Raw genomic sequence first — 25352 nt, 5'->3', positions numbered from 1 at the left:
CGTGGGATTGGATGAAATCCATTGGAGTCGTGGGACTGCTCCTCTGAAATTTCTTTTCAGGTCTTTATTTTACTTTGGCTTCTTTTCTTGCATTTTCAGGACACGATTGAGAGCAGCACTGAGGAGGATATGGGGTGTTGGGGAATGAGAAGCTCAATGTGAGCTGGCAACGTGTGCTCGCAGTCTAGAAGGCCAACCACGTCCTGGGCTGCATCCAAAGCAGCGGGACCAGCAGGGTGAGGGAGAGTATTCTGCCCCTCTGCTCTGCTCTCTTGAAACCCCACCTGGAGTCCTGTGGCCAGTTAGGGAATCCCCAACAGAAAAGGAAATGGAACTTTTGGAATGGGTCCGGAGGAGGCAATGAAGATAATCTGCGGGCTGGAGCCCCTCTGCTATGGGGACAGGCTGAGAGAGTTGTGGTTGTTCAGCCTGGAGAAGAGAAGGCTCTGAGGAGACCATAGAGCAGCTTCCAGTACCTGAAGGAGCTCCAGGAAAGCTGGGGAGGGAATTTTTCCAAGGGCATGGAGCGATGAGATGAGGTTATGACTTTAAATTGGAAAGGGGAAGATTTAGATGGGACATAAGGAAGACATTCTTCATCATGAGGGTGGTGAGGTCCTGGCCCACGTTGCCCAAGAAGTTGTGGATGCCTCATTTTTTTTTTTTTTTTGAAGGCCAAGTTGGCTGGGGCTTTGGGCTGCCTGATCCAGTGGGAGGTGTCCCTGCCTATGGCAGGGGCGTTGGAACTGTATGGGCTTTAAGGTCCCTTCCAACCCAAAGTGCTTTATGATTCTATGAAGAAGCTGCACAGGGAGTTGGTTGAGTTGCCATCCTTGGAGGTATTTAAAAGATGGGTAGATGATGTGCTTAGGGCTACAGTTTAATAGTGGACAGGTATGGTTAGACTCAATGATCTACAAGGTCTTTTCCAACTGAGCGATTCTATGATTCTTCACTGAAGGTTGGTAAGGCCCTGCCCCAGATTGCCCAGAGAAGTCGTGGCTGCTCCATCCCTGGATGTGTTCAGGGTCAGTTGGATGGCGTTTTGAGCAACCTGATCCAGCAGGAGGGGTCTCTGCCCGTGGCAGGGAGGTGGAACTGGATGATCTTTAGGTACCCTTCCAACCCAAACCATTCTTTGATTCTATGAACCCTTGAAGATAAAGCCCTTCTTGGAGCTGTGGCTGCAAAATCCCTGGAGGCGTTCAAGACTAGGTTGGATGGGGCTTTGAGCAACCTGATCCTGTGGGAGGTGTCCCTGCATGTGGCAGGTCCTTTCCTTTAAGGTCCTTTCCAACCCAAACCATTGCATGACTCAATGCCACCTGTCCCCCTGCTCTCCTTCCTCACAGTGGAACAGGCTAGGGATAAAGGGGGGGCAAAGCAGGGAAGGAGGGGAATCAAGGGGGCTGCCCCCCCCCCCCTTTGCAGCAGCGTGGTACAACCCAAAAGGGCTGCCGGTGCTAAGGGGAAGAGTCCAAGTGAGCAAAAAAAGGGGGGGGGATCGGAGCAAACTAATGCTCATGGGGGGAGAACTGCGCATGCACAGTGCAGGCGACTCCGCCCCTCCCTGGAAGCTCGGAGACAAAGGCGCTGCTGCCCCCCCTCCATCCCCAGCTCCATCCCCATCCCCGGTTATAACGCGCCCACCTCCCCTCCCAGTAGCGCGCTGGTTCATGGCTGTGGGAGTTGGGATTGGGTGGGAAGTCGGGTGGGATGGCAGGAGGGAGGCGGGGAGGCAGCAGCAAAGGGGTTTCCGTGAAGATGGCGTTGAGAAGGGCTTATTCCATCAAGGACAAGCTGCAAGCCATCGAGAGGGTGAAGAAAGGAGAGCGACAAGCATCTGTCTGCCGGGCTTTTGGGGTACCTGGTGGTACCTTGAGGGGTTGGTTGAAGGATGAAGCCAAGCTACGGTGGTTCCTGGAGCAGCTGGGGGGTGAGGTGGGCACTCAACGCAAGAAGATGCGGTTGGCCAACGAGGAGGAGATAGACCGCGCCGTCTACGCTTGGTTCCTCGCCCTCCGACAGCACGGAGTTCCGCTCTCCGGGCCTCTCATCCAAGCTCAAGCCGAAGCCTTCGCCCGGCAGATCTACGGCCCCGAGTGTACCTTCAAGGCGAGCCACGGTTGGTTCTGGCGTTGGCAGAAGCGTCATGGCATCTCCAGCCAACGTATCTACGGCGAGGGTGGCCTCCCTGTCGAGGCAGAGCGAGCTCCTACCACCTGCCCCGAGACTTTGCCAATGCCAGCTACTGATGCTGGTGGCTATGGTGACGAGCAGATCTACAATGCCAATGTCACCGGGCTCTACTGGAAGCTACTGCCAGGACAGAGTGGTGGGATGACAGCAACACCACAGCGGCGTCCATCTCCTCGAGAGCGGGTCACCGTGCTGCTGGCTGCCAACTTGACTGGCTCTCACAAGCTCAAGCCACTGGTGGTTGGAGGTCTTCGTGATCCCCCCAGCCTCCGTCATCACAACCAGGACAAATTCCCTGCTTCCTATCGCTACAGTCCCGAAGCCAGGTTGGGGCCAGTGCTTCTCCGGGCTTGGTTCTTTGAGGACTTCGTGCCGAGCGTCAAACGCTATCTGCGCCGGAGCTGCCTGCAGCAGAAGGCTGTGTTGCTGCTCAGCTCCCCACCATCCCACTCCAGGATGAGCTCTGAGGAATCTCCATTGCTCCAGACACCCGATGGCTCCATCCGCGCCCTCTTCCTCTCCAAAGGTCCTTCTGGGAGCAGTTCGACTGCTGGAGGTGGCCGAATCCCGGCCCCACTGGAGCAAGGAGTGGTGTCCACCTTCAAGCAGCTCTACAAGCGGGAATTGCTGCGCCTGGCTGTCTCGTGTGTGGCTGGTGGTGGTGGCAGCTCTGGTGGCCCCATGGACTTTGTGCAATCCTTTCTCCTCAAGGACATGTTGTACTTGGCTGGCCTTTCATGGGACCTCATCCCTGCTGGCTCCATTGAGAAGTGCTGGCTGCTGGGGTTGCGTGCTGCCTTTGAGCCTCGTCTTGAGGACGAAGAGCATGCAGACACCCCACGGGGGGAGGAATGTGGTGGGGACGAATGTGGTGGGGACAGCAAAGTCTTTAGTGACTTGACCCACCTTGCTGCGTTGGCCTATAAACGCTTGGCTCCTGAGGAGGTGGCCAACTGGTTGCACCTGGATGATGCAGCTCTGGGTATGGAGGAGGACGATGGGGAAGATGTTGAGGAGGAAGGCTCTGGGGGCTGTGGGGCAGAGGAGGCGGCGGAGGAGGAGGAGGAGGCAGCTGCTGGAGATGGAGATGGCAAAAAGGGTGGGGATTCCTTGCTGCCCACAGCTCGGGAAGCCATCAAAGGTCTGGAGACAGCATTGCGGTGGCTGGAGGGTCAAGACCCCCGGCAGGTGGGGCCGCTGAAGCTGGTGCAGCTCCGTTCCCTTATCAGCATGGCCCAACGGCTGCACCGCAGCACCAGCCTCCATTCCTAGGACAAGGTGATCCATGGCCTCTTGGCTACCAATCACCCCACTTGGGGTGGAGAGCATGGGGCTGGGGACACCCTGGGTGTCCCAAGGGGCTGGTGGTGGAGGTGCCAGCTCCACTCATCCCTCCATCAGGGCTCAATTCCCCCGGATTACCATGGCTAAGAGGGAGGGGGTTACAATTTAGGGCTAATGGGGAATTTTGGTGCAACAACTTCTCCATACATTGCGTATCCAAGGGTTGTTCCTCACCCTAAGGATATATTGGAGGTGCTATTTTCTAAATCCCATGGGACTGGTCACTGGCATCCCAAAAAGGAGGTGGATACCCTCCACACTGCCTGGTCCTCCCAACCCCATGGGGAGAATGGGTGAGGGAGGGCATCATCATGAGAAGCTGGGATGATGGAAGGTTATACAAAGTAATCCCCCACATCTTGGAGAGAAGTTGAGGTGGTAACAGCCACCTGGACGGGGACCACACTTGATGTGCCATCAGGCAAATGTTCTGCCCTGGAAGATGTTTGTGATGTCCTCCCTGCTGCTGGAATGGAGTCTGGTTAAACTGGGGAGATTTGGGGCTGGTTTAAGACAACTTTCTTCATGCATTGGATTGGGACACTTGGGTGGCATCCAAGAAGCTGGAGAAGGTCACCTCTACCACTGCATGACAGCCCCACGCCTGGGAACACCCAGCCCATGGAGACCTGCTGAAACAGGTACCATCATCCAAGCATCCTTGTAAAGCCAAAGGCTCCAGGGATGGGGGTTGAGATGCCCACCATGGGATTTATGGGGTGGTTGGGCTGGAGGATGCGTCTAACGCAGGGGAGATGGGTTGTGAGTTGAGATGGGAGCATGGCAGGCTCCTGGTGCTACCTTCAAATACCGGAGATATCAGGTTTAGCAGCTCTTGACCTGATTTTTGATGTCATTTTAGCCTATTTAGCCAAAATCCTTGAAAAGAAAAAATCCGAACCCATCAGTGCTGCTGGGCCCTGCGTTAGCAGGTGGGGTGGGTGGTTCTTCTCGTTGGGTCTATGTCTCATGACTTCAGAGCTAATGGAAATTAAATGGCTTTTTATTCCCACTTTGAGGTTGTCGTGTGTAAACGGTCACATGGAGACATTCCAGTGTGGCACAAAGGGGACCTCTATCCTGTTGTGTCCTCTTGGTGTGGTCTTCTCCATTATGTTCTCCCTGTCTCCATAGCGCATTTAACGTGGCAGGAGCAGGCAGGTGCCCGAGCTGCTGCAGCTGCTTCTCAAGTTGACTTTATGGAGTTAATTTGCTGATAAACAGGGCTGCCGGGGAATTTAAGGAGCAGCAAGGAAAAACGATCACACAAAAAGTCAAATCCACGTCTCTCCAATTTAGACTATGTCATGCAGGACAGCGTTGAATGATTTGCCGAATGCCAGGTAGATGACACCCATAGCTCCTCCCTTGTCCACCAACGCAGTCACTCCATTGTAGAAGGCGATTAGGTTGGTCAGGCATGATTTGCCCTTGGTGAAACGACCTTGGCTGTCTCTCATCACCTCCCTGCCTTCCATTGGTTTTGACATGCTTTCCATAAAGATCTGTTCCGTGATCCACTATAACAGGTTGCCCAGGGATGTCATGGCTACCCCACCCTGGAGGTGTTTGAGGCTGGGCTGGATGGGGCTTTGAGCAACCTGATCCAGTGGGAGGTGTCCCTGCCTGTGGCAGGGGGTGGAGCTTGATGGTCCTTAAAGTCCCTTCCAACCCAACCATTCTATGATTCTATGAAGAAGGACAAAGTTGCTCCCTGGTGGCTTGGAAACCTTGAGAACCACTGCTTCCTTGCCCCACGTTGGTGCCATGAGCCCCTTCCCTGTCTTCATGTCAAAGCATGGAGGTGGACAAGAGTGATGTGCAGGCTTGAGTTCCATCTCCAGCTTTTATGCAGCTCTGGTAATTAATGCTAATTAGATGCCTTGAGAAGATGCCCAGGGTAGTCATGGTTTGGCACGACCATGTCCTGTGACTGCAACATCTCACTTGGCTTGACACCACCAGCATCTAAGTCAATTTTATCTGTGCAGGTGCCTGGAGACAAAGCTTAATTAGGGCTTGCGAAAAGCTCAAATCCTCTCCACATAAGGAAGGTTTGAGCTTCTCCTCCCTTGATGTGCAGCCCACCAGGGCTGAGAACTGGTGTGGGCTTCCAACATTGTTGGAGGAAGACTCATCTACAGGACCATGGTGCGCTGCTGATACCTGGCTCAGGTGAGAGATAAAGGGTTTTCAGCTCGTTGACTTCTCACCCATGGTTCTGGGATGTGGACAGCAGCTCCATGGTCATCCACGTGTCTCCAGAACGGAGCAGAGGAGCAGGCGTTGGTGACCATGTATAATCAAGCACTTAGCATTCCTGCTCAGCACGAGTTGGGAAATCAAAGCCTTTCTGCTCGCCCCTAGACCATCGTCCTGACAGCTCCCTACATCTGGAAGCCCCTCAACATCCTGATGGCACCTGTGATGGTCCTGGCCTCCTGCCACAGGGATGCGGCTGCTCTGCAAAGCCCCAGAAGGCTTGACTTGGAGTCAACCCAAGCCCCAAACCCCATCCCTATCCCTGTCCTCAGTGCCATCCCAACACGGTGCTGGTGAGCACAGAGCCAGTGTGGCATCAGCTCCAAACCTGGTGAGCCAAGAAACACGGTGGCATCACCTCCATCCCTGGTGAGCCCAGCGGCCCCTGGCTGTCACCTTCCCATGGAGGCGGCCCTGTGCAGTAGCCCCTCAGGATGGAAGTGACCAGAAAGACCCAGGTTGCCATGATTCTGCCCACATTTATTTGGTTTCAGCTCTGCAGAGGTAGCACATGGCATGGACATGGATTCCACCATGGATGTAGACTCTACCATCTCCCACCCCCAGCCAGGGTCTCCTGGGGTTCTCAGGATCACCCTGCTCCCTGAAGGAGTTTGGTCTGGTCCCCATTGCCTTTCCTGCCCTACGGGGGACAGGATGGAGGAGCTGATCCACAACTGGACTGCTAGTCCTTGGCCATGTCACGTGCTCGGTTGGTGGATGCCTCCACAGCGTTCATGACGGTAGCCCTCAGTGCACCCTTCTCCAGCTGGTGCAGTCCGTGGATGGTGGTGCCTCCAGGAGTGCAGACATCTCCTCGCAGCTTCGCCGGGTGCTCACCTGTCTCCAGCATCATCTTTGCTGCACCCTGTGGAAGACCAAGGTGGGTCAGAGAGAAGGAGACCTCCCAAATCCCCTTCTCCTTGCCCGGGGATCAGATGGCAGCATCCTCCCATCACCATAGAATCATGGAATCATTAAGGTTGGAAAAGACCTCTAAGCTCATCCAGTCTAACTGTCAGCCCAACACCACCATGCCTACTAAACTATGTCCCAAGGTGTCACATCATTTTGAACACTTCCAGGGATGGTGACTCCACCACAGCCCTGGACAGTCTCTTCCAATGCTTCACCACGCTGTCAGTAAAGACATTTGTCCTAATGTCTAACCTAAACCTCCTCTGGTGCAACTTGAGACCATTTCTTCTGGTTCTATCACTTGTTCCCTGGGAGAAGAGACCAACACTGACTTCACCATAACCTCCTTTCGGGGAGCTGTAGACAGTGATAAGGTCTCCCCTCAGCTGCCTTTTCTCCAGGCTAAACAACCCCAGGTCTCTCAGCTGCTCCCAAAACCCCTGGGCTCCAGACCTTTCACCAGCTCCATTCCCTTCTCTGGACGTGCTCCAGCCCTTCAATGTCCTTCTTGGAGTGAAAGGCCCAAAACCAAACCCGGGAATCAAGGTGAGTCCTCACCAGCGTGGAGTCCAGGGGCACAACCACTTCCCTGGTCCTGCTGTCCACACTATGGCTGATCCAAGCCAGGATGCTGTTGGCCTTCTTGGCCACCTGGGCCACAGCTGGCTCACATTCAGCTGCCGTTGACCAACACCCCCAAGTCCTTCTCCAGGCAGCTTTCCAGCCACTCTTCCCCAAGCCTGAAGCTGCATGGGGTTATTGTGTCCCGAGTGCAGGACTCAATGCATTGCTTTGTTGAACCTCATCCCATTGGTCGCAACCCATGGATCCAACCTGGCTAGGTCCCTCTGTAGAGCTTTCCTGTCCTTCAGCCTATGGATCCAACCTGGCCAGATTGCTCTGCAGAACCTTCATGTCCTCTAGCCCATGGATCCAGTCTGTCCAGATCCCTCTGTAGAGCCTTCCTGCTTTCCAGTAGATCAAGACTCCTGCCCATTTGTCATCGGCAAACTGAGAGTCAATCCCCTCATCCAGATCACTGATAAAGACCCACAGTCCTGTGGTGGTGGACAAGGCACTGGAGCATCTCTCCCACCACGATGGCCTTCACTGTCTCTTGGTGATCTCATCTTAGGTTTCAAGAGGGAAAACTGAGATCCAGCACCTCCTCCCTCACTCTGCCATCCCACCAGGTACCACGGACCCCATGGTGACCAAGTTGGTTGAAGCTATAGAGGAGATGCCGGGTGTCCCCAAGCAACAGCACTGACTCACCAACAGCGTCTGAGCCGCGATCCTGCTTGCCAAGCCACCTGGCATGCCCATCTTCACCGCTCCTTCAGCCAAGGCTTCAGCAAACAGGTAGACCTGGAGGAGAAGAGTGTCAGGGCTGAACAGGGACAAACGAGGAGGATCCCAAATCCCAACCCCACACAGGTGGGATTTCTGCTGGTGTCCCCGGTCCTGCTGGTGAGCCGGATCCCACCAAGCGCAGGTTCTTACGTAGGCCACTCCGCTGCCACTGAGGCCAGTGTGGATGTTGATGTAGGATTCAGGAACCTCCTCGCAGAGCCCGCAGGAGGACAGCAAGCACTTCAGCAGAGCGGCTTCTCCATCACCGGCACTGCTGCCGCGGGCAAAGACCATCGCCCCTGCTTGCACCACACATGGAAGGTTGGGCATCAGCCGTAGCACCTTGGTCCCGGCAGGGAGAAGCTGGGGAGAAACAGGAATGGAAGAGGGGTTACCAGCTCTGGGAAGCACCCAAGGGTGTCCTGACACCAGCAGAGAAGTGTGGTCCACAGGGAAGGACCTCAGGATGCAACCTGGGTCAGCCTGGGTTGGGAGAGTACCACAGTGGCATGGGCTTCTCCATAGGCCCAGGTGCAAATGAGATGAGGAGAAAGAGGAAGAACAAAGAGGAGGGGGAGATCAAGGAGGAGAAGGAGGAAGAACAAAGAGGAGAAGGAGGAAGGATGAAAAGAAAAAGAAGATGGAGGAGAAGATGGAGGAAGAGGAGACAGAGGAGAAGGAACAGGAGGAGAAGGAGATGGAGGAGGAGGAAGAGAAGGGGGAAGGATGAAAAGAAGAAGGAGGAGATGGAGGAATAGGAGGAGCAGGGTATGAAGGAGAAGGAGGAGGAGATGGAGGAGAAGGAGAAGATGGAAGATTAAGGGGATGAGAAGGAAGAAGAGGGGGAAATGAAGGGGAAGAGATGGAGGAAAAGGAGGAAGAAGAGATGGAGTGAAAGGAGGAGGACGAATAAGAGATGGAAGAAGAGGAGAAGAAAGAGATGGAGGAGGCTCACCCGCTGCAGTGTCTGGAGGGTGACGCTGGCCGCCAGTGAGACAATGATGTGGTGGGATCCCACAGCAGGACGGATCTCCTGCAGGACGTCTGGCAGGACATGGGGCTTTGTGGCCAGAAAGACCAGGGTGCTCTCCTGCAGCACCTCCAGGTTGCAGTGGGTGGTCCGGCAGCCTGATTCCTGTGCACAAGCAAGGAGAGGTGTCACAGCCTGGCACCTTCCACCCCCAGGGGCAAGATGTGTCCCATCTGGTATGTGGTGACACAATCTGGAGACCTGCTCTGCCTGCAAAGCCACCAAGGCTCTGCCTGGATTTAGAATCCCTTGGTTGGAAAATACCTTCGAGATCATCAAGTCCAAATGTGCCTGTCCACCACTAAACCACCCTTGAGCACCTCATCTCCCCGGCTTTTAAACACTTCCAGGGATGGTGACTCCACCACGTCGCTGGGCAGCTTCTGTCAGGGCTTGAGAACCCTTTTGGTGGAGAAATTTTTCCTAATGTCCAATCTGAACCCGCCCTGGTGCAACCTGAGGCCATTTCCTCTCATCCTTCTCTGGATGTGCTCCAGCCCCTTAATGTACTTTTTGGGGTGAGGGGTCCAAAACTGAACCAAGATTCAGGACCACTGCGGAGTCCATGGGCACAATCACTTCCCTGGTCCTTCTGGCCACACCATGTGTGACCCAAGCCAGGATGCTGTTGGCCTTCTTGGCCACCTGGGCCACTGCTGGTTCATGTTCAGCCACTGTTGACCAATACCCCCAGGTTCTTCGCCAGTCACCTTTCCAGCCACTCTTGCTCAACCCTGGAGCTGCACGGGGTTATTGTGTCCCAAGAGCAGGAACCAACACTTGGCCTTGTTGAACCTCATCCCATTGGCTTCAGCCCATGGATCCAACCTGTCCAGATTCCTCTGCAGAGCCTCCCTGCCCTCAAGTGGATCAAGTCTTCTATCTGACTTGGTATCATCTGCAAACTTAATGAGGTTGCACTTAATCCCCTCTTCCAGATCATGGATAAAGACATTAAATGACCCTGACATGGAGCCCTGGGGACACCACTTGTGACCAGCCACTAACTGGATTTAGCTCCATTTGAAACCACTCTTTGGGCTTGGCCATCCACCCAGACCAAGGAAGGATGAGCCAAAGCCACATGTGGTGGGAATGGATGCCCCAAAATCACGATGAGGGACATCTCTACATGCTTTCCACCACCATGGCCACTGTGTTTGTCATCCGGCCAGCCCCACTCACCCGCCAAGCGTCCAGGTTCTTGTCCGAGGGGGCACTGGCCAGGATGCTGCTGGGTGACACCTTCCCTTGGGGACAACGGGGACTGGGGTAAGGATCAGGAGGAGGAGAAGGAGATGGAGGAGGACATGGAGAAGGAGATAGAGGAGAAGGAGGAAGAGGAGGAGATGCAGATGGAGCACCCTGATCTCCAACGGGATGTGGTCCTCTTCTATGGGACAAGGATGCCAGGAGGGGACAGGATAGGGCTGTCCCCATGTCCCCACTTTGATCTGTGGGGCAGGGGCCCTGGGAGGGGACAAGATGGGGCTGTCCCCCTGTCCCTCTATGAGGCAGGGGCCCTGGGAGGGGACAGGACGGGGCTGTCCCTGTGGCCGTCTATGGGGCAGGGACCGCAGGAGGGGATAGAACAGGGCTGTCCCCGTATTCCCACCCCTATCTATGGGGCAAGGATGCCAGGACAGTGTTGTTCCCGTGTCCCCACCCTGATCTATGGGGCAGGGATGCCAGGAGGGGACAGTATGGGGTTGTCCCTGTGTCCCCACACGGATCTATGCGGCAGGAACCCCAGTTTGGGACAGGACGAGGCTGTCCCTGTGTCCCTCTATGGGGCAGGCACCTCGGGAGGGGTCAGGATGGGGCTGTCCACGTGCCTCCACCCCGATCTATGGGGCAGGGATGCCAGGACGGGGTTGTTCCCGTGTCCGTCCCCCCCCGACCTATGGGACAGGGACCCCATACCTGCCCGCAGCAGCCCCCGAGCCAGGCCCCCCGCCATTCGCCCGGCGCCCACGAACCCGACCCGCAACTCCTCCATCGTCCCCGTGCGCTGAGTCCCGCCCCCGGCGTTCCCACTGGCTGCGGCGCTTCAGCCTTTGCCCGCATTGACTGCGCTGCTCCCGCCCTCCCTCAGCGCCCGCCTCAAGCCACGCCCCCTTCACGCAGATTGGGTGCGACGCTCCCGGCCCTCACAGCCCATTGGCTGCGATGCAGCCGTCCTTGCAAGGCCATTGGCTGCGTGACTCCCGTCCCCCGAGCGTCGGCCAAAGCCACGCCCCCTGCGCACTCATTGGCTGCGGCGCTTCCGTCCCTCATAGCCCCTTCCACCCCAAGCCGCGCCCTCCTGTACGCCCATTGGCTGCGGCGCTCCCGCCCCTCACAGTGTATTGGCTACAAAGCTGCCATCCCTGCGTGTCCATTGGCTGCGCTGCTCCCGCCCCCGAGTGCCCGCCCACCTCAAAGCACGCCCCTTCACACCTATTGGCTGCGGCGCGTCCTCCTCCATGTCCATTGGCTGCCACACTCCCGCCCCTCCAGGAGAGCGCCCCCAGCGCCAAGCCACGCCCTTTGCACTCCCATTGGCTGCGCTGCTCCCGCCCTCCCTAAGTGCCCGCCTCAAGTCGCGACCTCTACACGCCCATTGGCTGCTACACTCCCGCCCCTAACAGCCCATTGGCTGTGGTGCAGCCCTCCCTGCGAGCCCATTGGCTGTGCACCCCACGCTTCCCCGAGCATCCGCCCAGAGCCACGCCCCCTGCGCACCCATTGGCTGCGGCGCTTCCGCCCCTCATAGCCTTTTCAACCCCAGCCCAAGCCACACTCGCTGCTCTCCTATTGGCTGCGACGCTGCCCTCCCTGCGCGCCCATTGGATGCAGTGCTCCCGCCCCGCCCTGAGAACGCCTTATGTCCCAAGCCCTCCCCCTTGAGTCGATTGGCTGCGGTGCTCCAGTCCCTCCCTGAACTTCCGTTCCAAGCCACGCCCCCGCCCTTCAAAGCCCATTGGGCGCGTTTGGCTACAAGGGGCGGGGTTTGTCCGGCTTGGCGGGAAACTGTACAGGTGTGAGTCCCGAGGGGGTGGACATCCTTCTCTCTCTCCTCCCTTCCCTCTCTCCTCCCTTCCCTCTCTCCTCCCTTCTCCCTCCCTCTCTCTCCTGCAGCCCCTGGCACCCCTTGGTGTGATGTTGGGGTTCCTCCAGTTCCATGGGTTGGTCCCCCTGAAATCTCCCTTGGTTTGGGGGGTCTTGTGGTGTTCCTCACCCCTTTTCTCCCCACAGGACCCCACCACCACCACCATGATGATGCTGCCCGAGAGCTCCTGGTCTCTGCTGCTCCTCTGCATTGCTGTTCAGCTTTGGTGGTGGCCAGGCCTTGGCACCTCCCTGGAAGAGATGGGAACCCCACCAGAGAAGCTTGGGGTCCCCCTAGAGCTGGGGGCCTCCCTGCATGTTCCCTTTGAGGTGACTATGGGTGACAGGCAGTTCCAAGCTGAAGCCATGCACTGGGAGCTGTCACTTCTAGACTCCGGCCACCATCAGGTGTGGTGGTGGGGCTTTATCCTGGATGGGAAATGGGGGTCTCTGAGAGCTCCCACCCCACTTTTCCAGGTGTGGAGTGCCATGTTTTCGTGTCTCATGTCTACATTTACGGGTCGAAGGCCAAGTTTTGGCTTGGGATCACACCTTTCTCCTAATGTTATCACCCAAACCCGAAGCTAGGGGTGCCCTTTGTCCATGTTGTGGGGCTGAAGGCCAAGTGTTGATGTGGGTTCACACCTTTCTCCTTACATTCCCACTAATGGGAGCACCTGTGGGTGCTGAGTCCTGACACTGGTGCTGTCACCAGGTCGTGGTGGATCTTGTCTCATGCTGCACCAACTGGAATGAGGAAGAGGCAGCAGCCAAACTGGTGGTGGCTCTGTCCAACTGCCAGGCCATCACTGAGGGTCACCAGGCCCACCCCTCTACCCCAGACATGGTGAGGTGCCAGGACAGAGCACCTCAAAACCTCTTTTCTCCAGTTCCACCCTGGGAACGACGTGATTGAGAGCAGCCCTGAGGAGAAGGGCTTGGGTTGCTGAGGAAGGAGAGGCTTGACGTGAGCTGGCAACACGCGCTCACAGCCCAGAAACCAACCGTGTCCTGGGCTGCATCAAAAGCAGCTTGGCCAGCAGGTCGAGGGAAGTGCTTGTGTCCCTCTGTTCTGCTCTCCTGAAATCTCACCTGGAGTCCTGTGTCCAGTTCTGGAATCCCCAACAGAAGAAGGACATGAAACTGTTGGAGCGAGTCCAGAGGAGGCCACAAAGATGACCTGAGGGCTGGAGTCCCTCTGCTGTGAGGACAGGCTGAGGGATGTGGAGTTGTTCAGCCTGGAGAAGAGAAGGCTCCAGGAAGACCTTAGAGCAGCTTCCAGTACCTGAAAGGGCTCCAGGAAAGCTGGGGAGGGACTTTTCTAAGGGCCTGGAGTGATAGGATGAGGGGGAACGGCTTTAAATTGGAAAGGGGAAGATTTAGATGAGACATCAGGAAGAGATTCTTCATGCTGAGGGTGGTGAGGTGCTGGCCCAGGTTGCCCAGAGAAATCATGGATGCCCCATCCCTGGTGGTGTTGAAGGCAGGTTGGATGGGGCCTTGAGCAACCTGATCCAGTGGAAAATGTCCCTGCTTATGGCAGAGGGTTTGGAACTGGATGAGGTCACTTTCAACCCATCCTATTTCAAGATTCTACGAAATCCCAAGCCTTGTAGCTGTAGAGCCCCAGCAGGACTCAGCTGCCTCATTTTGGGGTGAAACCACTCCTGTTTTGCCCATTTCTCTCATGGGAGATGAGGTTTTCCACCCCTAACCCTCTTTCCAAGCCTCACTCAATTCCAAAGTCTCTTCCTCCTGTGCCATGGGATGGAGGCTCAACACTGGGGGGTTCTTTTGGGATGCTGAAAGATTGCCCATGGGAAGAACTAGAGTACACCTGGTATGTGGAGGTGGGAGATGGTTTGAGTGGGTTGTGGAGTCACCTTCTCATCATTCCCTCCAGGAGCAGCCAGCTGGAAGGCTGCGGCCAGTACTGGAGAACCTCAGCCTGCTGTGGCCAGCACTGGAAGAGACCCTTATCACTGGTGGGCAGCAGATGGCCCGGCTCATGGAGGACATCACCCTGCGGATGGGTAAGAACCACCATCCAGGATGCTGCTCCATCCTCCTGTCCCACCTTGGGGACCAACCCAACCTCTCATGCCTCCCTACAGGGAATGTGAGTGGCCGTGGGACAGTGGGACTCCAGGAAGTCCACCCAATCAACCTGTCCAACTCCCACCATACACAGGAAAGAGCTCGGGATGTCTATTCCCAGCTAGGTGGGAACACAACAAACTCCATTCCCAGCTCTTTTTGCACCTCTCCCAGTGGAAAAGCTCATCCGGATGCCGTATCCATGTCTTCTGTGTGCAGAGAGCAGCCTGGCCCTTCTCCTGGCCCAGCAGCAGCAGATGGAGGAGGTGATGGAGAAGCTATGGCAGATGAACCAGAGCTTGGGCTTGGCACTGGTGGCTGTAGAGGGTGCACGGAACCAAGTGGAGAACCATCTGCAGCACCTCCAACATGTCCAGGACCAAAATGGTGAGGCAGGAATTGGTGCTAGAGGTCAGATGGATGCTGGTAGGTGCCACCACCACACTCTTCCTCCCTGTCCTGCAGGTCAGAGGCCAAGTGTCATCTCCACCTGCATCCTACACGGCTCCTACTTTGTGCTGCTGGTTGTGCTACTGGTGCCCACGCTGCCCCGTGCCATCCTCCTTCTCCTCTTCCTCACCTCCAGCATCCTTGCCGAGCTCCTTGGCATATCAGCGCTCTTAGCTCTCCTGGTCCTTGCTGTGGCAGGTGGGGATGGATGTGGGGGGACCTGGTTGGGGAGATGCCATGCTGGGATGCCCTGAGGGTGAGCTGAGGGGGCTTTTGTCCCCTCCCATCCTCTCTTCTCCCTGCAGGGAAGTGGCTTTTTGTGGCCACCTCCTGTGGTGCTGGAGGAGCTTGCTTGGTGTTTCCTCCCGAGAAGCCCTGTCCCTGGCTCACCTCCACCCCAGAGAGGTAGGAGATGGCTGGGGAGGATGGGCATGGCAACCTTAGGAGCTGCTAGGACCCATCCTGGATGTCACCTCCTGCTGCTATCTGGCAGAGGTCCCCAGGGTGGGCTACTGGTCCCCAGAAGGGAGCAGGACACAGCTTGATGGATGGCTTGCAGCTTTTGGGCACCTCATCCCAGCTCTCTGCCCCAATTCTGCCCAGAGGAGGGTGTGGAGAGGCTGGAAAAAGGGGGCTGTCATCACGATGGGTGTGAGGAAGGAGCCACCAAGATGGTAGGACTCCAGCTTGCCTTCTTCCTGTGTAGGGAACATGAACTGAAACTGTTGCAGGAGCTGGACAAAATGGAGATGAGCTGCCTGCAAGGTGAGAGCTGGTCAGGCAAGGGGGCACATGGGAGGGGTAACCATGGGGTGGGAGGTATGGTGGCTGTAGGACAGGGTCTGATGCCCCAGCATGTCTCCATCCTGTGCTGGGGCACATGTGTTACTCCAGTGTCTCCAAGCTATGTGAGGTGAGCACCACCTCAAGGTGTCTCCATCCAACACCTGGTGAAAGCAGTGCTGGCAGTGTCGCCACCCATGTTCATGAAGTTCAACAAGGCCAAGTGCAAGGTCCTACACCTGGGTCAGGGCAATCCCTGATCTCAGTACACGATGGGGGATGAAGTGATTGAGAGCTGCCCTGCAGAGAAGGACTTGGGGTGCTGGTTGATGAGAAGCTTGACATGAGCCGGCAATGTGCACTTGCAGCCCAGAAGGCCAACTGTATCCTGGGCTGCATCAAAAGAAGTTTGGCCAGCAGGGTGAGGGAGGGGATTCTGCCCCTCTATTCCTCTCTTGTGAGACCTCATCTGGAATACTGTGTCCAGTTCTGGAATGCTCAACGTAAGAAGGATATGGAACTGCTGTGAATGGGTCCAGTGGAGGCTACAAAGATGATCAGAGGACTGGAGCACCTTCCATACAAGGACAGGCTGAGAGAGTTGGGGTTGTTGAGTGTGGAGAAAGGAAGGCTCAGAGGAAATCTTACAGCAACCTTCCAGTACCTGAAAGGGGCCTACAAGAAAGCTGGAGAGGGACTATTCATAAAGGCTTGTGGTGATAGGATGAGGGGGAACAGGTGTAAACTTGAGAGGGGCAGATTTAGGCTTGATAGAAGGAAGAATTTCTTCACCATGACAGTGGTGAGACACTGGAGCAGGTTGCCAAGGGAAGTTGTGGATGCTTCATCCCTGGAGGTGTTGAAGGCCAGGTTGGATGGGACCTTGGGGCGCCTGATCTAGTGGGATGTCCCTGCCCATGGCAGGGGGTTTGGAACTAGATGATCTTTAAGGTCCCTTCCAACCCTAACTGCTCTATGATTCCATGAAATCCACGCTGAGTGGAGAATGGATTGGGAGCAGCCCTAAGGAGAAGGACTTGGGGTGCTGGTGGGTGAGAAGCTCCACATGAGCCAGCAACATGCCTTTCCTCATGGCTGCTCCATTTCTGGAGGTGTTCAAGGCCAGGTTGGATGGGGCTTTAAGCAACCCAATCCAGTGGGAGGTATCCCTGCCCGTGATAATGGAGTTGGAACTGGATGGGGTCTAAGGTCCCTTCCAATCCAAATCATTCCATGATTCTATGTTCTTGCAGAGCCTTCATGCCTGGAGCAGCCCCCAGCAATGGCCGGGGAAGTCCCCAACTTAGCAGGGCAGGTGTCATCCATCTGTGGTGCCTCAAGTACAAAGTTGAGCTATGCGGTAAGCCTTAGCTCCATGGGATGACCAAGGTTGGGCCAGACCCTGTTCCTGGGGCCCAGCTGGGCCCTCCTGAGGGTCAGGTCCTCTAAGGTTGGGGTGCCCTCATTGTGACTGCTACTCTACATTCTGGACACCTGGTTGGGAGAGGGGCCAGGGCTGGTCCTGCAGTGCTTGGGGGAAATGATGCTCAAGGAGAACTTCTGGATGGAACGGGATGCCCTTCAAGGATGGATGGCCAAGGCACCCACCCCATATAACCCACATGGCCCCAGGAGATAAAGGACACCTCCTGCAGGACAGGATGGTCACCAGGGATGGAGGATGTAAACCCCTTTTTCCCCAACCAGGAGATGCTGGAGGTGGCCACAGGTACTGAGAAGCATTGGGAGCCCAAACCCTACAGCCCAAGCCGATCTCTGACCAGCAACATGTGAGTACCAACCACAGAGACCATCCCTTCTCCAGGGCCATGCTGGGGCTGGTGTCACCTCGGACAGCAAGTGATGGTGACAGCCCTGCTTGGGGGCTTCTTGAGGTACTCATGGGTCTCTCTTCCATAGGTCCTTGCGGTCTCAATGCCAGGGGCTCACCAGGGTTGGGCAGCTGTGCAGGAAGAAAGCCATCCCTGGGCAAGACTTCTGCTACGTCCACACCACCAGTTGACCTTTGTGCAGTGGCTTGGCCACAGTCTTGTACCACCAGAGTGGTTTTAAATCCTTCTTTTTTGGCTCTTCCAGATCCTGCTGGAGAACACGTGGTGGTGCTCAGGACCCTAAGGGTGCCATTCAATGTGGGTATGGGACCATGATGGGACGTAAATGTTCCTCATCCCACCAGTTTTAAATTATTTGCATATATTTTAATAAATGCCTTATTTACAGCTGGAGCCTTCCCTGTTCTGGTCCCAGCAGGGTTGGCTTTGGGACCATCCTGATGTGCTGAAGCCACCACCAAAAGTCTACCTGCTGTTCCTCCAACAACCAGCAGCGTAGCCCATTACAGCTCAGCAGAAGCCACCAACTTCCTATGTGTAGCCAAGGTGGTGGCTCCAGTTGGTGGCTCCCAACTAGTCTGGGGTCCCAGAACCTTCAGGATGTCCCAACCTTCCACCCGCATGGGCATCCTGAGAAGAAGGCAGGAATGTGGAGGCTGCTCAAAGGGATCAGGACCCCCTTTACTTTGGAAATGTCACTGTTGCCACCCCAGCCCTGTCCTCTGCCCCTGCAAAGGACAACCCTGAGTCGAAGATGATGCCGGTGCCAGGTGAGGCCGGTCCTGGTGCTGCGGTGGCCCCATTACTTCCTAGCATTGGCGTAGTTGGCGCTGAACCAGGTGCAGGTCTCCTTCACAGCTGGAGAGGGAGAAGATGGGGTGTGGTTTAGGATTGGGAATGCAGTTTATTCATGGAATCATCAAATGGTTTGTGTTGGAAGGAAACATTTGAAGCCCATCCAGTCCACACCCCCCGCCCCCCATCCCCGCAATGAGGAGGGACATCTCCAGCTGGATCAGGTTGCACTGAGTTCTGTCCAGCCTGACCTTGAATTTCCAGGAATGAGGCATCCACCACCTCTCTGGACAGCCTGGGCCAGTGTTCTACCACCCTCAGGGTGAACACAGAATCACGGAGTGGTTTGGGTTGGAAGGGACCTCAAAGCCCATACAGTTCCAACCCCCCTGCCATAGGCAGGGACACCTCCCACGGGATCAGGTTGCTCAAAGCCCCATCCAACCCGGCCTTCAACACCTCCAGGGATGGAGCAGCCATGACTTGTCTGGGCAACCTGGGCCAGTGCTTCAGCCCCCTCATCATGAAGAATTTCTTCCCAATATCCCATCTAATGTCCCTTCCAATTTAAAGCCATTCCCCCTTGTCCCATCTCTTCATACCCTCGGAAAAAAGCCCCTTCCCCAGCTTTCCTGGAGCCTCTTCAGGTACTGGAAGTGGCTCTAAGGTCTCCTCAGAGCCTTCTCTTCTCCAGGCTGAACAACGCCAACTCTCAGCCTGTCCTCATAGTGGAGAGGCTCCAGCCCTCAGATCATCTCCGTGGCCTCCTCTGGACCTTTTCGAACAGTTCCATGCCCTCCTTCTGTTGGGAGATTCCAGAACTGGACACAGGGCTCCAGGTGGGCTCTCACCAGACAGAAGTAGAGGAGGACAAACAATTCCTTCGATTCAACCTGGTTCTCCCCTCTTTCAACTTCAAACTTTTCTTCCTTGTCCTGTCACCACAGGCTCTGGTAGAAGGTCCACCCCTATCTTTCTTATCTGCCCCCTTTAAGCACTGAAAGGATGGACCACCCTGATGCCACCAAGGCTCAACTGCATGAGTAGGACCTCTGTGTTCCATAGAGCCTCCATCTCACCTTGCCTGAAGGGTGTGAACTGGAAGCCAGGCAGGTAGCGCTGGAGCTTGGCATTGCTGGCCGTCTTCTTGAACTGGCCGTCTGCCTTGGTGGTGTCAAACTGGGATGGGGACAGTTAAGGAAAACCAAAGAGGAAAACCAGATCTCAACCAGGTCCTGGCTGGGGTGGTGGGAAGGGTGATTGGACGACAGCATCTCCCCTAGAGCCCTAGTGGACACTGGGATGCCCCTCCTGCTGCAGCAGCTCCACAAGCAGGGTGGACCAACCAGCATCAAAGGATACAACGAGCTCTCCCCTGAAGTCCATGGCCTCCACAATCGCCTCTGCTGCCTCCCTGATGGAGACTTCATCATCTTCTCCCACTGTGGATAAGGGCATGGTGGTGGCTGTTGCTCCATCCTCTTGGAAAGGGGCTGGAGAGGAGGTTCTAGGGGGGCTTACCTGACAAAATGATGGGCTCTACCTCATTGTATTCCCGCAGGACCCAAATGAAGAGACGGGCCAAGTCCTGTGGAGGAGCAGATAACTCTTGGGGGGTAGTGGCTGCTCTTCCCCAGCCCTCCCATCGCAAGGGGTCCCAACCCTGAGGACCTCCAATGCTGCCCAGGACAACCCAGGTGGGCTCAGATCCTACTGTGTTCCAGGTGCTGGACCCCTCCCCCCCGTCCCGAGTCCCATATGCTGCCCTTCCAAAGCCATGGGAGGCAAGACGTCGCTAAGGCCACACATACCAGGGAGTAGATGAACTGTCTTCTGGGCTTGCCTGTGCCCCAGATGGTCAGAGCAGAGCCGGCCTCTGCAGGACGGAGGAGAACATGTCCATGAGGATCGGAGCCATCTCTACCCACCCTGGCTACCCTGTGGATTAACTCATGAAGCAGGTAGGGGGGGAAAACCCAACCCAACTCAACCTTCTCCAAAAAGGCCACCATAAGTTTTGCCACACTCACGTTTGGCCAGGTAGACCTTATGGATGAGCCCTGGCAAGACGTGGCCATCCTCAATGTTGAAGTTGTCATGTGGCCCGAAGACATTGGTGGGGATGACAGCGGTGAAACGGCAGCCGTGCTGCTCGAAGTAGGCCCTGGGTAAGAGCATGGGGGTTCAGGTGGTTTGTCTGCAGCCACAGTCACCCCTCTCCCACACAAAGCCCAGAAGACCCCAAGCAGAAGCATCCCCATCTACTGAGCCCAAGTATCAGAATGGTTTGGGTTGGAAGGGACCTCAAAACCCATCTAGTTCCCACCCCCTGCCATGGGCAGGGAGACCTCCCACCGGATCAGGTTGCTCAAAGCCGCATCCAACCTGCCCTTGAACACGTCCAGGGATAGGGCAGCCATGACTTCTCTGGGCAACCTGGGCCAGTGTCTCACCACCCTCATCATGAAGAACTTCTTAAGATTTCCTCTCAATCTTCCCTCTTTCAGCTTAAACCCCTTCCCCCTCATCCTATCCCTGCAATTCCTGATCAAGAGCCCCTCCCCAGCTTTCCTGGAGCCCCTTCACGTATTTGAAGCTCTTCTAAGGTCTCCCAGAGCCTTCTCCAGACTGAACAACTCCAACTCTCTCAGCCTGTCCTCATAGCAGAGGTGCTCCAGCCCTTCGATCATCTCCGTGGCCTTCTCTGGACTCGCTCCAACAGCCCCATGTCCTTCATGTGCTGAGGACTCCAGTACTGGACACAGGACTCCAGGTGGGGTCTATCCAGAGCAGTGTAGAGGGGCAGAATCATCTCCCTCACCCTGCTGGCCATGTTTCTTTGGAAGCAGCCCAGTATGTGGTTGGTTTTGTGGGCTGAAAGCCCCAGGAGATTCCCCTTGCCCAGAGTGTGCTTGCAGGCAACAAAGGCTCTTCCATGTCCCCCACCCACACCTATTCTGGATGTCAATCATCCTCTTGGCGTAGGAGTAGCCGAAGTTGGAGCTGTGAGGTGGCCCGTTGTGAATCTAGGGACAAGAGAGCAGAGAATAAAGCAGGGCAGGGTTCTCCACCAGGCTGCATACGGGGATGGAGATGCGCACCATGCTCTCGTCAATGGGGTACGTTGTCTTGTCTGGGAAAATGCAGGTGGAGAGGCAGGAGACCACCTTCTGCACCCCTGTCTCGTATGCTGAGTGCAGGACGTTGTCGTTGATATGGATGTTTCTCCTCTAGGGATGAAGAGATTGGTCAGATCTGTGGGGTGGAGACCCCCAAAACCCTGTACCCTCATTAATAACTCCAGAAATCAGAGAAGATCTGGTTCAGCCCCAGGAGCATAGCAAGCCTTTTCCCCATGTCCTAGTTTGGGGAGGGAGGAGGTTGCTTCGTCCACAAGGACCCCAATAGTGCCCTGTTTCGTGGTTGCTCACCCAAAAATCCAAGTTGTAGCGGATATTTTTGAAGAGGCCCCCAACCATGGCGGCCAGGTGGATGACGTGGGTGGGCTTGTGCCGCTCAAACAGCATTTTGGTCTCCACAGCGCTCCTGGGATGGGAAATTTTGAGATTCAGTGAGGTCAACAGGGCAGCTGAGGGGACTTTCCAAGCGAAAACCTATGCTATCAACTCACGTCAAGTCGGCATCTTTGGAGGACACAAAGATCCACTCCTCATCTGGTTGCCCTTCTCCATCAGCCACCACCTTCTCAATGGCTTTGCCTACCAAGCCGGTGCCACCTGTCACCAGGATGCGCTTGGTCACTGGTCTCACCGCCTCTGTCATGGCCAAAAACCTGCTGGGAGAGTGGGTTTAAGGTGGGGTCACCTTGAGGTGCACCACGTTACTGACCACCCACCTCACCCCCATCATGATGTGGGCACCTAGGCGCATCAGCCATGCTGGTGGGATTCATTTTTTTGGGAGTTTTTACCCAATTCCACAAGGAAAAGCAAAATGGAAAGCGGAAGCGGTGAGTTTGGCATGACTCCCACACCCCAGACCTTTTCCTGAACCCCAAATCCCAGGGCTGCACCCCAAATCTCCCCTTTACCCCAGATATCCTGCACCCCAAGTCCTAAGTCTGCGTCCCAAGCCTCCTCCTGCACCCCAGATGTCCCCTATACTCAAGTTCTGCACCCCAAATCTTCTCCTGCACCCCGAGTCCCAGGACTGTACCCCAGACCTTCTCCTGCGCCTCGAGTCCCAGTACTGCACCCCACACCTCTCCTGCACCCCAAATCCTAGGCCCCACGTCCATTCTTCCCCTGCACCTCCACTCCTAGGTCTGCACCCCACAACTCTCCTGTGCGCCAAATACCAGTCCTGACCCTCAATCCTCCCCTGCACCCCAAAACTCAGGCCTGATCCCCACTCCTTCCCTGTACCTTGAATCCCAGGTCTAAATGCCACTCCTCCCCTGCACCCGAGGTCTCCACCCCATTCCTCTTCTGCATCCCAAATCCTAGGTCTGCACCTCACTGCTCCCCGGCACCCCAAACCCCATGTCTGCACCCCCCACCTTCCCTTCACCCTAAATCTCAAGCCTGAACCCCCTCCTCTCTTGCACCCCAAGTCCTAAGTCAGCACCCCACACCTCCCCTGCACTCCAAATCTCAGGTCTGCACCCCACTTCTCCCTTGTAACTCCAAATCCCAGCTTGACCCCCACTCCTCCCCTGCACCCTGAGCCCCAAGGTCTGCACACCATTCCCCTCTGCACCCTAAACCCTAGGTCTGCACTCCACACCTCCCCTGCACCCCAAATCTCAGGCCTGAACCCCACTCCTCTCCTGTACCCCAAATCCAAGGACTGAACCCCAAATCTCCTCTGTAACCCCAAATCTTATGTATGCACCCCACACTGTGCCCATAACCCCAAACTCCAGGCCTGATTCTCCTCTTCCCTTGCAAATCAACCACCAGGTCTGAACCCCACACCTCCTCTGCATCCGAGGTCTGCACCCCATGCCTGCCCTACACCCTAAGTCCCAGGTCTACTCCCCACTTCCCCCTGAACCCCAAATCTCAGGCCTGACCTCCACTCTTCCCCTGCACCCAGGGTCCCATATCTGTACCCCATGCCTTCACCTACGCCTTGAATGCTGTGACTGCACCTCACGCCTCCCCTGCACCCTGTATCACAGATCTGCACCCCATGCCTGCCCTGCACTCCAAATCTCAGGTCTGCACCCCACTTCCCCCCTGTAAGTCCAAATACTATGTTTGACCCCCTCTCCTCCCCTGCACTTCGAGTCCCAGATCACCCCATGCCTTCACCTGTGCCCTGAGCCCCATGACTGCACATCACACCTCCCCTGCACTCCAAATCTCAGGTCTGTACCTCACTTTTCCCCCGTAACCCCAAATCCCAGGCTTGAGCGCCACTCCTCCCTCTGTACCCCAAGTCCTAGGTCTGCACCCCTCTGCCCTGTGCACCCCAAACCCCAAGTCTGCACCCAGGACTGCACCCCACACCTCCCCAGCACCCCAATTCTCAGGTCTGAACCCCATTCACCCCCTGCACCTCAAACTCCAGAGCCTCAATCCTACCCTGCACCCCGAGTCCCAGGGCTGCACCCCACACTTCTTCTGCCCCCAAATCCCAGGCCTGGCCCTCACTCTTCTCCTGCACCTCAAGTTCCAGAGCTGCACCCCATGCCTCCCCTGCACCCCAAATTCCAGGCCTGACCCCCACTCCTCCTTTGCATCCTGAGCCGTAGGACTGCACCCCACACATTCCCTGCATCCCAAATCTCAGGACTGACCCCCAATCCACCCCTGCACCTCCACTCCCAGGTCTGCACCCCACTTCCACCTGCACCCGAAACTCCAGGGCTGCACCCAGGGCTGCACCCCACTCGTCCCCTGCACCCCAAATCGCAAGTCTGTACCCCCTCAACCCCTGCACCCCACACCTCCCTGGTGTCTCAAACCTCAGGTCTGCACCCCTCATCTCCCAAATGCCTGTAACCCCAAATGCCAGCCCTGACCCCTCCTCCCCTGCATCCTCAGCCCCAGGTCTGCGCCCCACACCTCCCCTGCACCCCAGGTCTGCTGCCCACACCTCCCCTGTACCCCAGGTTTGCGCCCCACACCTCCTCTACACTCCAGGTCTGCACCCAGCACCTCCCCTGCACCCCACACCCCAGGTCTGCACCCCATCCCTCCCCTGCATCCCAAGTCTGCAGCCCATGCCCCAGGTCTGCACCCCGCACCTCCCCTGCACCCCAGGTCTGCACCTCAGATCCCAGGTCTGCGCCCCACACCTGCCCTGCACGCCACGTCTGCACGCCACACCTCCCCCACACCTACGTCTGCACGCCACACCTTCCCTGCACCCCAGGTTCTGCACCCCATACCCCAAGTCTGCGCCCCACATCTCCCTGGCACCCCAAACCCCACTCCTGACCCTCCACATCTCCTTTGCACTCCCCCCTTGCACCCCACTTCCCCCTATCCTCCTCCTTCCTCCCCCTCCCTTCTCCCCTCCCAGCTCCGTCCCCTCTCCGCCGCCCCCACATCCCCCTGGCTCTCCCCCCCGCCCACCCTCCAGGGGGTTCACGCACTCCCGCCTCCCCGCGAGCGCCCCTCAAACTCACAGGCCCCGGCCGGGTTCGGCTCCCTTCGGCGGCGTTCGGCTCCCTTCGGCGGCGTTCGGCTCCTCGCGGCGGGGCTCGGCTGCGTTCGGCTCCTCTCGGCTCGGCGACTCTCGACCAGACTCGGCTCCACTCGGCAGGACTCGGCTGCGCTCGGCAGGAATCGGCTCCGCTCGGCTCCCTTCGTTTGCTTGGGTGCGAGCCCAGGCGCTTGCAGAGCCGCACAGCGCTGAGCGGGGAAGGGATGGAAGGGGAGGGGATGGAGGGGAAGGGATGAAAGAGGAGGGGATGGAAGGGGATGGAAGGGGAAGGAAAAGGGAAGAGGGAAGGGGGAAGGAAAAAGGGAAGGGAAGGGGGAAAGGAGAAGGGGGAAGGGGAAGGGAAAAGGGAAGGGGGAAAGGAGAAGGGGGAAGGGAAAAGGGAAGGGAAGGGGGAAAGGGAAGGGAGAAGGCAAAAGGAAAGGAGAAGGGGGAAGAGAAAAGGGAAGGGGAATGGGAAAAGGGAAGGGGGAAGGGGAAGGGAAAGGGGAAGGGGGATGGGAAAGGGGAAGGGGGATGGGAAAAGGGAAGGGAAAAGGGAAGGG

At 56.7% G+C, this 25352-nt stretch overlaps 4 protein-coding genes across 7 annotated transcripts; 2 read left to right on the top strand and 2 right to left on the bottom strand.

Moving 5' to 3' along the window:
* Positions 1–1566: 1566 nt before the first annotated feature.
* TIGD5 (tigger transposable element derived 5) lies at positions 1567–4299 on the top strand. Its single transcript, XM_009566248.2, has one exon. It carries the CDS (start codon positions 1717–1719, stop codon positions 3469–3471), a length of 1755 nt encoding a protein of 584 aa, XP_009564543.2. The 5' UTR covers positions 1567–1716; the 3' UTR covers positions 3472–4299.
* A 1975-nt stretch (positions 4300–6274) lies between these two features.
* PYCR3 (pyrroline-5-carboxylate reductase 3) lies at positions 6275–11181 on the bottom strand. Of its 2 annotated transcripts, XM_054060570.1 has the most exons (5): positions 11030–11181; positions 10292–10356; positions 9032–9211; positions 7999–8439; positions 6275–6673 (listed from the first exon to the last, which is right to left on the bottom strand). In XM_054060570.1, the coding sequence occupies exons 1-5, from the start codon at positions 11103–11105 to the stop codon at positions 6491–6493; spliced, it is 945 nt and encodes a 314-aa protein (XP_053916545.1). In that variant the 5' UTR covers positions 11106–11181; the 3' UTR covers positions 6275–6490. The 2 variants fall into 2 exon arrangements, with proteins under 2 accessions (XP_053916545.1, XP_053916544.1); XM_054060569.1 differs by lacking the exon at positions 6275–6673 and having other exon boundaries at positions 7460–8439; positions 10292–10373; positions 11086–11124.
* A 1258-nt stretch (positions 11182–12439) lies between these two features.
* On the top strand, positions 12440–17655 carry LOC128851262 (protein brambleberry-like). 2 transcript variants are annotated; one of them, XM_054058958.1, is made up of 10 exons: positions 12440–12526; positions 14100–14229; positions 14311–14418; positions 14513–14680; positions 14759–14941; positions 15049–15148; positions 15450–15508; positions 16780–16886; positions 17234–17316; positions 17447–17655. In XM_054058958.1, the coding sequence occupies exons 1-10, from the start codon at positions 12458–12460 to the stop codon at positions 17547–17549; spliced, it is 1110 nt and encodes a 369-aa protein (XP_053914933.1). In that variant the 5' UTR covers positions 12440–12457; the 3' UTR covers positions 17550–17655. The 2 variants fall into 2 exon arrangements, with proteins under 2 accessions (XP_053914933.1, XP_053914934.1); XM_054058959.1 differs by lacking the exon at positions 14311–14418.
* A 113-nt stretch (positions 17656–17768) lies between these two features.
* Positions 17769–25088, bottom strand: GFUS (GDP-L-fucose synthase). Of its 2 annotated transcripts, none has more exons than XM_054058961.1 (11): positions 24773–25088; positions 21806–21970; positions 21606–21720; positions 21276–21404; positions 21127–21200; positions 20205–20338; positions 19986–20050; positions 19696–19762; positions 19537–19616; positions 19254–19353; positions 17769–18237 (listed from the first exon to the last, which is right to left on the bottom strand). In XM_054058961.1, exons 2-11 carry the CDS (start codon positions 21955–21957, stop codon positions 18182–18184), a joined length of 972 nt encoding a protein of 323 aa, XP_053914936.1. In that variant the 5' UTR covers positions 21958–21970; positions 24773–25088; the 3' UTR covers positions 17769–18181. The 2 variants fall into 2 exon arrangements, with proteins under 2 accessions (XP_053914936.1, XP_053914935.1); XM_054058960.1 differs by having other exon boundaries at positions 21806–21967; positions 24773–24827.
* Between the last annotated feature and the right edge of the window lie 264 nt (positions 25089–25352).

This window comes from Cuculus canorus, chromosome 2 (assembly GCF_017976375.1).
Source record: "Cuculus canorus isolate bCucCan1 chromosome 2, bCucCan1.pri, whole genome shotgun sequence".
NCBI classification, from domain to species: domain Eukaryota; kingdom Metazoa; phylum Chordata; class Aves; order Cuculiformes; family Cuculidae; genus Cuculus; species Cuculus canorus.
This window is presented reverse-complemented; position numbering and strand designations above follow the sequence as displayed.

Bases quoted from the DNA above. Each gene is read 5' to 3' on its own strand.
- TIGD5 (XM_009566248.2), top strand. From the start codon at position 1,717: ATGGCAGGAGGGAGGCGGGGAGGCAGCAGCAAAGGGGTTTCCGTGAAG.
- PYCR3 (XM_054060570.1), bottom strand. From the start codon at position 11,105: ATGGAGGAGTTGCGGGTCGGGTTCGTGGGCGCCGGGCGAATGGCGGGG. The intron at 10,357-11,029 runs GTATGGGGTCCC...GTTGTCCCCAAG, and splicing joins TCGGGGGCTGCTGCGGGCAG to GGAAGGTGTCACCCAGCAGC. The intron at 6,674-7,998 runs GTGAGTCAGTGC...GGTCTTCCACAG, and splicing joins TCGCGGCTCAGACGCTGTTG to GGTGCAGCAAAGATGATGCT.
- LOC128851262 (XM_054058958.1), top strand. From the start codon at position 12,458: ATGGGAACCCCACCAGAGAAGCTTGGGGTCCCCCTAGAGCTGGGGGCC. The intron at 14,419-14,512 runs GTGGGAACACAA...TTCTGTGTGCAG, and splicing joins GGATGTCTATTCCCAGCTAG to AGAGCAGCCTGGCCCTTCTC. The intron at 14,681-14,758 runs GTGAGGCAGGAA...CCTGTCCTGCAG, and splicing joins ACATGTCCAGGACCAAAATG to GTCAGAGGCCAAGTGTCATC.
- GFUS (XM_054058961.1), bottom strand. From the start codon at position 21,957: ATGACAGAGGCGGTGAGACCAGTGACCAAGCGCATCCTGGTGACAGGT. The intron at 21,721-21,805 runs GTGAGTTGATAG...TTCCCATCCCAG, and splicing joins TCCAAAGATGCCGACTTGAC to GAGCGCTGTGGAGACCAAAA. The intron at 19,354-19,536 runs GTATCCTTTGAT...TCCCCATCCCAG, and splicing joins ACTTCAGGGGAGAGCTCGTT to TTTGACACCACCAAGGCAGA.